The following is a 13173-nucleotide window of genomic DNA, read 5'->3' as shown; positions in this document are numbered from 1 at the left end:
TCTCTTCTCTTTCCACAGGTGCTGCCTCATTTCTCCTCCCAGCTGAGATGTGATGGGGTGCCTTACCATGGCAGGCTTTTGTCTAATCACTGCCCCAAGATCAGCCAGGCTGTGATGTTCAGGAGATGGATGCATTATTTCTTCCCCTGACAGCTGCTCTCAATGTCCAACAACAATGATGGGAGCCTGCCTTCCTAGAGCYCAGCACACCAGCTGGTGTGAAACACCTGGTCCCACCAGCATTGCMAAAATATAGGGTGGCAACTGCACCAAAATAGACTTCACATGTTGTAGGAACACAAAGAGTGGGCAAGGAGGTCTGAGTCATTTAAGTCTGGAAAATCTGTAGGCTTGAAGACCCCAAAGGACTACTTTCCTGTCCCTTTCTACTAAATCAGGCTGGCTGCAATGGCTGGGTCTTCTTTTGCTTATCTCTGTGATACMTCATGGAGCTGGAAATGCCAAAAGTCTGTCTTTTCTTCAGGGTCAAATGTCACAGGGATCTCATGGAAGAGCTGGATGTCTTTTCAGTTGTCTACAAGTACCAAAGGGATCCATAAGACATTAGAACTGCTGCAGTTCTCACTAATTTTGCACAAAATACTTGTCAGGATGGCTACCAGTAGGACATACACTGTTATTTTCATACCTGTTTTTGTTGTGAAGGACTCTAATGACATGGAATTTCCATCACCTTTCCCAAGCCCGTTATTTATTTGGCTGGTTTTTGCACCAGCAGAGGAAGAACACCAAGCACAACCACTTGTGCTTTTGCCAGAGACATGTTCAAGGCTCCAGTAAAATGAATTGTGGCTTTTGGCAGGCTTGTACTGGAAGGAGTGAGGGAGAGGAAGGTGAGAGACATTCCTTTTCTGCTGTGTTCCTCAGCCTTAGCTCTTCTCAGTTCATCACTGGCCAATTAAAGTGTCTGTGCTTGACTTAGCTCAGTCTTAATAAGACTGAATATGTTAAAAATCCAGAGTGCCCAAGGAAAGGGAATACACTTCCCTCTTTTCATATTATCCACAGCATCTTGCAGAGCAGCCAACACTTACACTTTTGTTTCCAAAAAAATCCCAAGCTAAAAAGAAAGAAAATGGATCCAACCCAAACCACTGGGTCTTTCTCATGCAACATAATTAAATGAAAACATTAAAACTAATTTACTTTCTTTTTCYATTCAGTACATTCTTCTTCTACTTACGTTCAAAAAGCAATCCAGCAATCTTTGTATATTTACGTCTTTCCAACTTGCCCATCCTCTTTAAAGTTCAAGTACCTCGTATGAGTGACTCACTCATCCACCCTTTAGTGAGTATAATAATAGAAATTCTTTAAAGCTTTGTGTTTTCGGCACAACGGCATTCCGATATGATCTAAGAATCACAGAGACACCCTCCGGTCCCAGGAGGACCGGGGAACAGGTTTGGCTAGAAAAAAAAAGTTTTCCTCATGTGATGGGCACCCCACCAATCACACAGCACGTTCCTCAAGCGACCTGGGCTCTTTAAAGAGCAGCGGAGGTGGGAGAAAGAGGATTTTTCAACTTTTGCAGGTGGGTTGGGATTTCTACTGGGAAGCATCACGAGAAGAGAGGGGTGAGTGCCTTGCTTTGGTCATCATCCTCCTCTTAATGAGGCATGTGAACCATAAGTGTCTATTAGGAGAAAAGACAGCTCTTATGTTTAATGTTTTCTATTTTAGTCCCTGGAYTGTGCTTGGTATGTGGGAGTCTGGTACCTGGTTAAGGTTAACTGCAGGGAATTATTAAGTGTTTCATTTTTCCTACTTCAGGCTGCATCTTCTCTGTGGCTCTTTTAATTTGTTTCATATTTTTTCTCCTGAAGACGGGGGAGGAGGGAATGGAAAATTAAATCTGTTGTAAATCTGAGTGTTAGGRRAAAAAMAAAGAARAAGGAAAAATTGTTGTACAAAAATTGTTGAAAGATGAATCTTGTAATTCATCCCTCACTTGTGAAAATAGGAAAGTTAAAAAAATCCCTTCTGTTTTGGCTGTGCTGAACTAATAGAGGAGAGAGGAAAAACCTACCTCCCAGCTCTATTTCCAARGTGATTATGCTTGATGATGATTTACAAGCCACTCCGCTCTTCACACAGGCTTCATTTCATAACAATCCCTTCAAAAGGAAACCTAATTAGTCTCTGACCCCTGCTTGATGCTGAGCTTTGTTTTTGCTTTATTTTTCTCTCCTGGTAGCACAAAATAACTGCCTATCTCTTCCATTTCTGAAGATGGTTTACTCCTAGCTCACAAATAGTTTTCTGTCAGAGGTGTCTGCATTTCAGGGCAGGTGGAACATGAGAAAAGTCCAGCGGGGCAGGAGGAGTGCAGGGATTTGTGTCCACTGGAGATGTTTGCTTTAAAATAAGTAAACAAACGATGAACTGACATTTGTAAAACATTTGGCTTCTTACAGTGCAGTTCAACCAATTCATCATTAACGTATTAAATTACATCCGCTTAAAAACGGCAATGCCGAAGGTGTCCCAAGCACTTGGGAAATACCTTGTTTCGAAGCCCCTTAAGGGCTAAATTTTCGTTTTTAACCAATTAAAAAAAAATAAATAGAAGTTTCTATCTTGCTGCAGACAGAAGGTCTGGGTGTGGGCAGGTCTGTGGTTCATGGAGGCTTCCCATGGCACCAGGACCGGCCTTGGCACGGCCGCTCCGGCAGCGGTTCCACCCGGGTGACTTCTCTCCATCAGCACCCCAGGGCTAGCCCAGGCATCTCACTGCTGCCTGTAGAGACATGCTCTCCTCTCGGGGTTTGGGCAGGGGTGTGGTGCCCAGGGCAGGGAGCAGGATTGTGCCCTTGAGCGGCCGCGTTTGCTCAGCTGCGCTCGAGTGGAGCCCTTCACCAAAGCATGCGGTGCCCGTGAGTCATAAAACAAATGCATCCTTTGTCTCTGCCTCCTTGCACCGGGGCATGAGAATGTAACGCCCTGTGAGGTGGCGAGGGGTGATGTGAAACCCCTGCAACCCCACCAGCATGCTGAGAAACCTCCAAGTTCCAAGGGTGTGGAAGCAAGGGATGCGCACAGGGATGTTTTGCGTTGTCCCTTTGTCACAAGGCAATCAAAATGCCACCTGGTACCATGTTGGGCAATGCCAAATTAATTCGTATCCATTGGCTTTTTTGACTGGAGGTGGAGCAGAGCAAGGCTAAGAAGTGGGGATTAGTCTGTAAGGCCACTGAAATCCTGCCCCAGCCTGTGGAAATAAGGTGTGGAGGCTTCAAAAGATTGACCAGCCCAAGGTGTGTGAAGCGTACACAGCAGACCCCAAATCCCACTTGCATTCAGGAATTGCTGGCAGAAGTGTTTCCTTTCAAAGCCTGAATGAGGTTATCACCTRAAACACAAGGGCAGAACCCAGCCTTTGCAGAAAGGAGCTTCCTTTTCACTTCCCACAGCTGTGCTGAGGGTCTCACAGAGCCACTGAGAGTAAAGGAAGGGAGGGGAGGTCAAGAAAACTTTGAGGGCATGGAAATAACAGATTGTCTGCAGCTTATGGGGCACCAGGGGGAGGAAAGGCCACCACTTCTCCTGGGCTCTGGCAGGCTCAGTTGAACCCCTATGAGTGCCAGGGGTGTTTTGGGGGTGTGAGGGGAGAGGAGAGGGAGAAGTTGCAACCAGTTGTACTCATTGTGACCAATATGTCAGGAAGAGTAAGAAGAACGTGCCTCAAGAGGAACATAGGGGTTTTGGAACAATGAGAGCAACAGACACCTTTCCAAAGCTGCTTAGAGCATGGAGCAAAGTCTGTGGTATTGCTCATTGAATACCTCAGACCTAAATTGCAAAGTTCCCAGAATGTGCTGAGGTCAAGGTTGAAATTCCAGGACCTGACTGCCTTCTTACGTGGAGCTTTTGGGTAACATTTGCAGCTGAAGATTCACTTTCCTCAGGGGTTTCCCTGAAGCCCAAGAAAACTGCATTTGGGTCATAAAACTAATCTTAACAAGCCAAGAAGAAGGCTCCTCTACCTCCAAAAGCATTTGTGTCTGTGAGCAGAGGCTGCTATGTCTCTGGGGGCTGGGAGGAAGGCTGCCCACCATAATAGAAATATGGCAATAGTGTTTATTCCAAGGTCTAGAGTAAAGGCTTTTCCTTCCCTTTTCCTCTTTCTGATTTCTCTGCTTCTCCCTGTGCTGCAAACCTGCTGAACTTAGTTAAGGTACTGGAGAACCTTAGGCTGTCTGGTAACTCACCATTGCCCTGCTGATACCTGTGGTGGTGATCGGGTCCTCACAACCAGAGTAGCCCACAGGAGATGAGCTCACCCAGGGAGAATGGGCTGTTTTCTGCAACCATTGTGACTGCAATAATACCTACCCAAGGGGAGGCAGGAGTGAGCCAGGTTCTGGWGAAGGAGGAGGAGAAAGCCAGTTTGTCCCACACTCAACCTTGGTTTACACATGGCAACTGGAGCAGACCTACTTTTCCATGTACGAGTCAGAGTTCAAGCGCCTGCATTCGAGCCAGAAAGAATTCCTTGTTTTTTTAACTGCTCCTTGGCTTGTGATGTTTCTCAGATGGCAATAACTAACGGGGTTTTTGACATCTCTGGAGTCTGTGGCACACAGGTCCATGAGCCAGGCACTGGTGTCTCCAGCTTTTGGATGGGTGGAGGACCAGGAGCCATCTTAGGTTTGGCACTGTGCAGTGATGTATTATAGAACATGTGGCTGAACATTGGCCAGACCCAGATCTGACCTGCAAGACAGTTTTGTGTGACCCCCTGGACACACTGGCTGGTTGGGAATTTTGGCAGGGACAGAGATTCAGGCTGACCTCATGAGCCTGCCATTTTTATATGCAGAGCCGTACAGTTTCATTAGTGTTGGTCTGGCCTCTAAACACCTGGCTGGGACTGAAAATGGCTTCTCAGCTTAAAAATAATGGCCATGTTATTAAAAAATTCCTACATGTGCTATCATACAAAAATGCTTAGGCACTCTGCTGGTATAATGGTGAGAGCACTGGAGATKTGTGCATGCCTAACCCTCAAACCACTGCAGAAAGAGTGGTAGGAAGTGATTTTCATCTGTCACTGATGGAAACCCTGTCTAACCCAAAAAGGGGAGCTGCCAAGGAGGCAGAAGGTAATGTTGTTAGAGAGGTCTCACAATGCTCTATTCCTCAAAAAGCTCCCCTTCATTGACACCTTTGTCTGCTCATGTTTCTCAACAGCTTCTTTGAAGAATCGTGAAGTCAGTGACCCCAGCAAAAGAGAGGCACAAGTGCAGGTACTCTGGCAGAAGAGGGTGCTCAAGCAGTTTTTCCTGCTGTCTGCTCAAGCTGGGCTCATTTCAGCCTTTCTTTCTTGGTTCATTTTTCCATAACCACTGGTCTCAGTTGTCTAAGGGTTGGAGTTTTTTTTTCCCCTCTCCCTCTTCATGCACACATGTGCTCTATCCCTTAGAAAGAAAAACTTGGAGGGCACTGGTGTCTGAGCTTCTTTCTCCAAGAGGTCTCACACCTCTGACTGGTGCCTTTATGCTGCTCTCTCTGGAAGGGGATGAATTYGATGCACAGCACCTGACTCCAGACTGCAGGATATAGCACTCTCAGGAATTTGGTAGGAATKCTACTTGGCCTGGCTCCCATGAGCCAGCTGCAACCTGAGCTGCTGCCACCCTCCTTCCCTTCCTCTCTCACATCTGACTTGGGGGACTCCACTCCCGTTCCCATCATGGGTGGGAGATGGGGCTACCCTGAGGAAAGCTCTGTGCTGTAGGAGTGTGTGGGATACAGCCACAGCACCTKGGTCAAAATGGCCAGGATAGCATGTCCTGGAGGAAGGCTGGCTCCTTTGGAATTGGGATGAGATGAGGGTGCCCTGTCCATTCAGATGTAGCTGGTATTTCTGKCCATGTGGAAATGCAACACCATGAGGTTGTCATGAGTGCTGTTGTGATGATGAAAATCCTACCCAAAAGGGAGCTGAAGACACCAGCTGCCCCCAAAGTGGTCCTAATCTTCTGTGGCTCGAGTATCAGGGAAGGTTTGAGGTGCCAGATTAACACCTGGGGAGGTCTCTTCTCTGAAGCTACTGTAAAGCAAGGGATGGCAAACACTGTCTGTCTTTCTCCTCACAGATAATTTGTGCTTCTGAGAGAAGCATATTGTACTGGTGGTTTCATTGAAGACTATGTTTGTTTTTTTTCTAGGTTGCCTGAAGAATTAAAGATGGCAAAAAGTGATGATTGCATACAGATCTTGCGGGGTCTGCTAGTCTTTGGGAATGTGATCATTGGGGTAAGTGAAGTGGAACAAGGATGGGCAGAGGCTTCCTACCAGTAGGACACTTCTTAAAAACAAGAGTTCTCCCTCTTCACGTGTGAAGTCCACACATAAAAAGTCCAGTAAAGCATGAGGGAAGAGGATAAGGGCAACTGTCCCAGATGATCAGTTGGGTGGGAAAGGGGCAGCAAGGGCTGATCCACAATAACAAGATGGGTGCTAGGGGAAAAGCCTTAGAACTGTCAGCAGGAGCTGACCAACATTTTTCCAGCCACCTCCCTTCACGTAGTGATGGAACAGTTCTGTTCATTCTTTCGTAAGATCCACTAGTCCTAGGTCTAACCTCTCAGATGAAGGTGAGGTGAGATTTGCCTGCAATTCTTCTCTGAAGTCCCAACACAAGAGATTGTAGGGCTGGGCAGAGGAGGAGTTGGGTAGCTCCCATCTGGCAGGAAGTTGAATGAAAGGAAAGCAGTCTACACCTGTTTCTGTCTTTGCTAATTCTTTGGGGAAGCTTGATCTAATGGATTTATTGTTCTTCTCAGATGTGTGGCATTGCCCTGACAGCAGAGTGTATCTACTTTGTGTCTAACCCCCACGACCTCCACCCTCTGCTGAAAGACACAGAAAACAACAACATCTCGGCTGCTGCCTGGATTGGCATCTTTGTCGGCCTTGCACTCTTTTTTCTGTCTATCCTTGGTATCATTGGAGTCATCAAGGCCAGCAGGACCTTGCTGATAGTGGTGAGTGTAGCAAAGTTTGCCTCCCTATTGCTGCCAGCCTGAACAAATGCTGCCTTAGTGTCGGTGGTCACCTTGGGAATCAACCACTGAGAAAAGACAGCTTTTATACTGAGCAGGAGACAAAGGTTCTTCTTGATCGTGGCTGTGGTGTCCCAGAAGGTGACCCCAGTGAAGACACATGCATGAGGAGCTCCTGAACCAGGCTGAGGGAATTCATGGAGATAGCCACAGAGGTTTGACTGCCTTGCCCCTGACCTTGCCCTGAAGCAATGCAGGAGCACTTGTGCAATCACGTGTAGCTGGGATGTGGTTTAGATCCTTGTTTCTCCCCACCCCTTACAGATTTTCAGCTGTCATATACTATTCAGTTCAGGAGCTGATAAGTCATTACTTCTGTACAAGGCATTAATAAGTGTCAGAATACCAAATATGGGTGCAATGGAGAAGGTAAGACATCAGCAGGCAGGCAGAAATTACACGGGTGGAGACAGAGCTTTGGATAAGCCAAGGACAAGATGGGGACAAATCTCTGTACAATGTCTTACTCAGTCCTTTAATTTGGCAACAGCAAAACCTAATTGTTGCTTGCACTAATGAAGGGTAGAGACAAAAACTCTGGAATCACCTCTCTCGTGGATTACTGTGGGGTTGCAGGGTGTCTGTTGTAGACAAGAGGCATTCAGAAATCTGAACTCTTGGGGCCAGGGAATATGCCAGCAAACAGCTGAGGAAATAGAATTCCCTTAACTCTGAATTTTGGGGCCTTGGCTGACACCCAAGACTCTGGTTTAGGGTATATATGAGAGGGTACAAGGGGCAGAAGCTGGGTTAAGTAGGAAAAAACACTTTAAATCAGGAAAGAACACTATAAAATGTGGGAGGAGGAACAGACACATGAAAACTCTGAAGGGAATATGAAAATGTCAAAGGGATTATGCTGAAAAGGGAAAATATAGTGAAATAGACTRTGAGAAATGACCCTTGGAATCTGYTTTTGTGAAGGATCTTTGCTCACRATGTAGGAGTGTTRAGGAAATCTGATGATGAAATAYGAGGGGSATYTGAACAACACCCTCAGCTGCACCTTCTGTTTCCTCAAAGTACAATCCCTCCTGCCAGGAGTGAACAGCTTCCTGCTGAAARGCTTAATGCTGGCAAGTGGAAGTGCAAGGAGGACACATGACACAAACACAGGTTGCCAGTGAGATGCAACAAAGAAAAGGACAACGTATTTTCCATGGAGGCAGTGTAGTCTTAATGCTGTGAGGGTCTGATGAAATCTTCTCTGTGAGATGGAGAGCAATTCCAGTCGTTCCCCTTCAAGAAAGCAGATTGCAAATTGAAACAAGCACAGGGAAGGGCTACATGAACATTCAGGGCACGGAGATGGTGGAGGGGAATACGATAGCCTGGCCACCTTTGCATCAAGAAGGGCTTCCAGCTTAATCATGAAAAAAATGCTGAACTGTTTCTCCAAGAACTAACTCTGTTCTYTCTCCCACAGTACATCATTCTGATGCTGATCACTTTTGCATTTGAAATGGCTTCTTGCATCACAGCAGCAACTCACCGAGACTCTGTGAGTTATTTTTCCTCTTGTATTCTTTTAACTGCACCGGGAACCACAAGTTCTAGGGCATGCAGTTTAGGGTATATATTCTATTGTATATAGAATATATAATATTCTATATATATATAGGTATTCTATCCTGCTCAGTATAGTAAATGTGATAACACAGTGTAAATGCACAGGACTGCTGCTGAGCTGAAGACAACTCCACAAGGAAAACTTCCAACATCATTATTCTAATCAAGGAAATAACTTTGTTCTTTCTAACATAGTTTTGTTATTTTTAACAATTTRAAGTGTTTACCACCTTGTAGCTAAGGAAATAATAGCGTGGGTTAGCTGACTCATCAATACAGTGTTTAGTCTTTCAGCTACCGTCTGATTAATCTTTCAGACACAYAGAAGACAAATTTTCAGCATTGCCCCAGGCAATGTTACTGGTGAGGGAAAGATGACATGGATTATTAGAGATACTGTGGGGAGGGAAATTATTTTTTGTGCTTTGGTTCCAACATACCAAATAAAAYCCATAGCTTCTGCACATCTCTTGTGATCTACATCTGGTAGTGCCTGCTTGAGGTCTTCATCTTTGTTGCTCCTGCTCCTCAAATCCTGCTCTCTCTTCTCTTGTGTGTGTAAAACCAGAAGAGAAGTAACATTCCAGTTCTCCAGCTGGACACTGAAACAAGAAAACAAACCCTACCCAAGTAACCCTGTATTTGCTTTATATGACCATCTATTTACATAGTTTCTGCATTTTTTTCTGTTGGGTTTTTTTTCTTCTATAGGTCACTAAAAATGTCCTCCTGAAGCAAATGCTGGAGAGATATCAGAAGTCAGAGGCAGCCAATGACAGTGAAAATGAGGTCACAAAGACATGGGATGAACTCATGCTTCAGGTAATAATAACACTGAAAAGTCACTAATTACTAAATGCTCTTCAGGCCTGGAATTTCAAGTCCWCCTTGGGGCTGCTGGATAATAAAGAGGATGACATCTGCCTTGAACCTTAAAGAAAGTTCTGACACACTCCYCCTTTAGCTCAATTATCAGAGGGCAGACTGTCAAAGGCAGGCACTTCAAAAATCTCTCCCATAAATCTGTGATTAACGCCTAAACAATGTCCTGACACATGACCTGGACCCACAAAGACCCATCTCATCCCTCTCCCTGCAGAAGCAGTGCTGTGGGGTGCAGGGTCCCTCTGACTGGCAGKACTACACGTCTGCTTTCCGCCTCACACACAACGATGCTGACTACCCCTGGCCACGCAARTGCTGCGTCCTGGATGCACAAGGGCTTCCTGTCAACCTCGATGGCTGCAAACTTGGAGTGCCTGGCTACTACAACAGCAATGTAAGATCATCTCTGCTTTCTCCAGTTGACATATGTCGGTCAAAATTGTTCCTTTCCTGCCTTGCTGGAAGGGAAAGAACCAGTGAATAGCCTTTCTCATTCACTGTAAGTTGCAGGTGTCTGAAAACTTTCTGGAGGAGAGGAAATGCCTGTAGAGTCCTGGGCATGTTGCTGAACACAGGACAGGAATTTTTTTTAGGAAAAGACTTTCCTGATGGAGCCAAACCACTTCCAGCAAGAAGTGATATCTCTAACATATAGATGGACAGTAGCTAAATCAAACTTAGCCCAAAGATGAGCTATATCACTCACTCATATGCAATATAAGTGAGAAAACCAGCAGTTCTCCTCCTCAAGGAAGAATTTTTCAATAGACCAGTGTGTCCTATTCAGGAGGTTGCTGGTTCATGAGCAGCAGCTTCTGCACTGGCTTGCATTTCTARAAGGTATTCAAGCTTCCAAATTTGCCTGCAGCTTCTTGATTCTGGAGGTCAATCCTGTGTCGGCTGTGTTTGGTTATCTAAGTGTATTTGTCAATTGGATGGCACAGGAAGTTGTCTCTGAAGTGTCTGAGATGGGTCTACTTTGSATTTGGAGCCAGAAGCAGATTATCTCCCAGTTGTCAATAAGCAGTGGAGCTCTGGATTTTTGGTTTTTTTCAGGCCCTCTGAGCTACCCACATTAGAGTAGGAGAGGAGCATTCCACCATGGCACCTTAGTGTCTCTCAGGGGTGGATTTGCTTGTCACCTTGCAGTGCAGGCTCAGCTCAGGTGTTGAGTCATTCCCGATTGTCTTTCAGGGCTGTTACGACGCTATTTCTGGGCCAGTGAAYACRCAAGCCTGGGGTGTTGCCTGGTTTGGCTTTGCCATCCTCTGCTGGACTGTAAGTACTCAATATTTGCTTTTATTTCCTCTTCTCTTGCTGTTCCACACCCATTTGGGTGGAGGTGGATGACAGGACTGACGCATTTAAAATGTCCATGGATTATCGTCATTCATTCATCACAAATCCACCTGTAGCCTGCTCCACTAATGGCCACCTTTTCAAGTTCCCCCCCATTCTGGCTACCAGAGGTGAGGAACTAGGTGGCCATCCAGCCTGCCATGGGCTGCTGTGACCTGCTGCCATGTCAGCAGCACAACACAGCAAACACAGCCTCTTTGTGAAAGTTATTGGATCACCAAAGCAGTGATCATTATAGATAATTCAGTTTGTAGTTCAAAGATTTTGTATGAGTGTATTAAATACTCAGAGTTCATGAGATAATCTCCAGTGAGCTGAGTGATACAGTCAAATAGTTATGGCTGCACATCTTTCTTTACTGTATAGTTTCTGTGCAGATAAAAAAACTTTAAGCTTCCTCTGCTTGAACAGGCTTTGCTTTTCAAGAATTYCTGTTGCTCTCTCCTACCAGTAGGACTAAAGGGGGCTGGGGGAGGAGTGGAGCTTTGGAAATGGGGAGCAGAGAAACTTCATAGTTTTATCATTTCAGTTCTTCGTCCTCCTTGGTACCATGTTCTACTGGAGTCAAATTGAATACTGAAGGCCTGGTGTCCCCAGTGCTGTCCTGAAGAGCCGTGTGAAAATGCCTTTTTTTTGTCTACTGCTCCATTCTCCTTGGGCCATGGAGGATTTGAAGTTTTCCCACTACCTCTCCCATATATACTTTTGGTCCTGCAAAAACTTGACACAAAGAACTGATGACTGCAGGAAAGAATCGTCTTGTCCCTGCTTTGCCCCTTGTTCTGCGGCCTTAATGCCTCCTGGCTGAGGCACAATCCTTCTTTCACCGTGCAAGAAATCCTGGAGCAGAAGATAAGAATAAAAGGGATCTGATTTTTTCCCTGATGACATCAGAAAAGAAAATGTCCATGTACACTTGCTCCAGAAAAATGTCTCTCTAAAATCAGTTTGAATTTAAATTATAATGCTCCAGCAAGGGCTACGTGGACAAAACTGTAACCTCCTGTGACCAATAAGGACGGATGCTGCGAGGGAGAAGACTGCAGACCTCTCTATTATATTTTATTGTTCAACTTCTCTTGCTGTTCTCTGTCACCCTTGCCTTAAATAAGACAGATTCTCTGAGCATTTAAGCATGTCAGTGGTAAAAACACATCACAGATAAAAAGTCTGTTGCTACTCAAGCCCAATAAAAGGCTAGCTCACTCCTCAGCAATATGCTGCCTAAATGCAAGCCTACCTCCTGTCACTGATGAAACTACTGCATGTGCTCCTACCTTCACAAGTGCCAGTCCGGGAAAAGCTCCACTTGCTAACAAGTAACTCCTTCAAAAAAGCTGTTATGTACTTCATACAAGATTTCATACATCTACGGGCTAGAATTTGTSYAGAATACAAAAGGTTCTGTGCTGTAGTTGGCTTTGCAACAGTGGCTGTCCCATTCTCCTAGTTTATTGTGCTTCTTGCTTCAGCTACCTGTGTATATATGGTCATGTTCCCCGTGCAACTCCCCTTCCTCATCTCTGGATCAGGTAGGACAAAAGGCAAATAATGGCATTGAGTAACTCCTGTGAAAAATGCCAGCAAGGAGCTAACTGAACCAAACCCAGTCCTTGCATCAGCTCTTGCAGTTCTCACTCAGTTCAATAAAGGCTGTTTACTTTGGCCCAGACTGAGCTGGTGTCTTTCCTAGTGAATGCTTCATTGGTTAAATGTATTGTGAGAAATGTGCTCCTCTACWGAGAGTTTTAAGTTGAAGCCTCTTCCAGAGATGTACTGATTCAGGTCCTGGTGTTTGCCATCTGTCTTGATTCTTTGTTTTTGTATATTCACCAAAATACTAAATAAAAAGAAGTGGAAGTGAATTTTTTTTTTTCTTTTTTTCAAGATTATGTCTTTGGGAAGGGTAAATAATAAAGGTCTGTCTTTGGGACATCTGGGGCAGGGCAGTGACAGGTTTTAACATCCTGTAACAGAGATGTTCAAGCACCAGAATGCAGGGTGCTACAGAAAGTCAGCAGCCAAATAGCTTCTTACCAGAGTGCTGGGGGAGAGAAGGAGCAGATATGAGGGCAAACAGCTTGAGGAAGAAATGGATCCCTGAAACACAGATGGAGCTTTCTGCATGAATGTGCCTCCCGAGCTGACAATCCTCATGGATCAGCCACTGCCCTGGTTCAGTGGCATGGTGACCATCTTGGAGATCCTGGACTCTCAGAAATTCCATAAGGAAATTATTCTTCAGCACTTCATTTGTGAGACTTGAGTC

General features: G+C 45.3%; 1 protein-coding gene across 2 annotated transcripts; it reads left to right on the top strand.

The window, feature by feature from the left end:
* Positions 1 to 1489: 1489 nt before the first annotated feature.
* Positions 1490 to 12761, top strand: UPK1B (uroplakin 1B). 2 transcript variants are annotated; one of them, XM_057380829.1, is made up of 9 exons: positions 1490 to 1598; positions 5215 to 5270; positions 6195 to 6282; positions 6813 to 7013; positions 8518 to 8592; positions 9372 to 9482; positions 9760 to 9939; positions 10740 to 10823; positions 11434 to 12761. In XM_057380829.1, the coding sequence occupies exons 3-9, from the start codon at positions 6214 to 6216 to the stop codon at positions 11482 to 11484; spliced, it is 771 nt and encodes a 256-aa protein (XP_057236812.1). In that variant the 5' UTR covers positions 1490 to 1598; positions 5215 to 5270; positions 6195 to 6213; the 3' UTR covers positions 11485 to 12761. The 2 variants fall into 2 exon arrangements, with proteins under 2 accessions (XP_057236812.1, XP_057236814.1); XM_057380831.1 differs by lacking the exon at positions 5215 to 5270.
* The last annotated feature ends 412 nt before the right edge of the window (positions 12762 to 13173 follow it).

This window comes from Malurus melanocephalus, unplaced genomic scaffold, assembly GCF_030028575.1.
Source record: "Malurus melanocephalus ecotype Western Australia unplaced genomic scaffold, MMel_1.1 scaffold_472, whole genome shotgun sequence".
In the NCBI taxonomy this organism is placed as follows: domain Eukaryota; kingdom Metazoa; phylum Chordata; class Aves; order Passeriformes; family Maluridae; genus Malurus; species Malurus melanocephalus.
The sequence above is the reverse complement of the archived record's forward strand: the minus strand, read 5'-3'. Positions and strand labels throughout refer to the sequence as shown.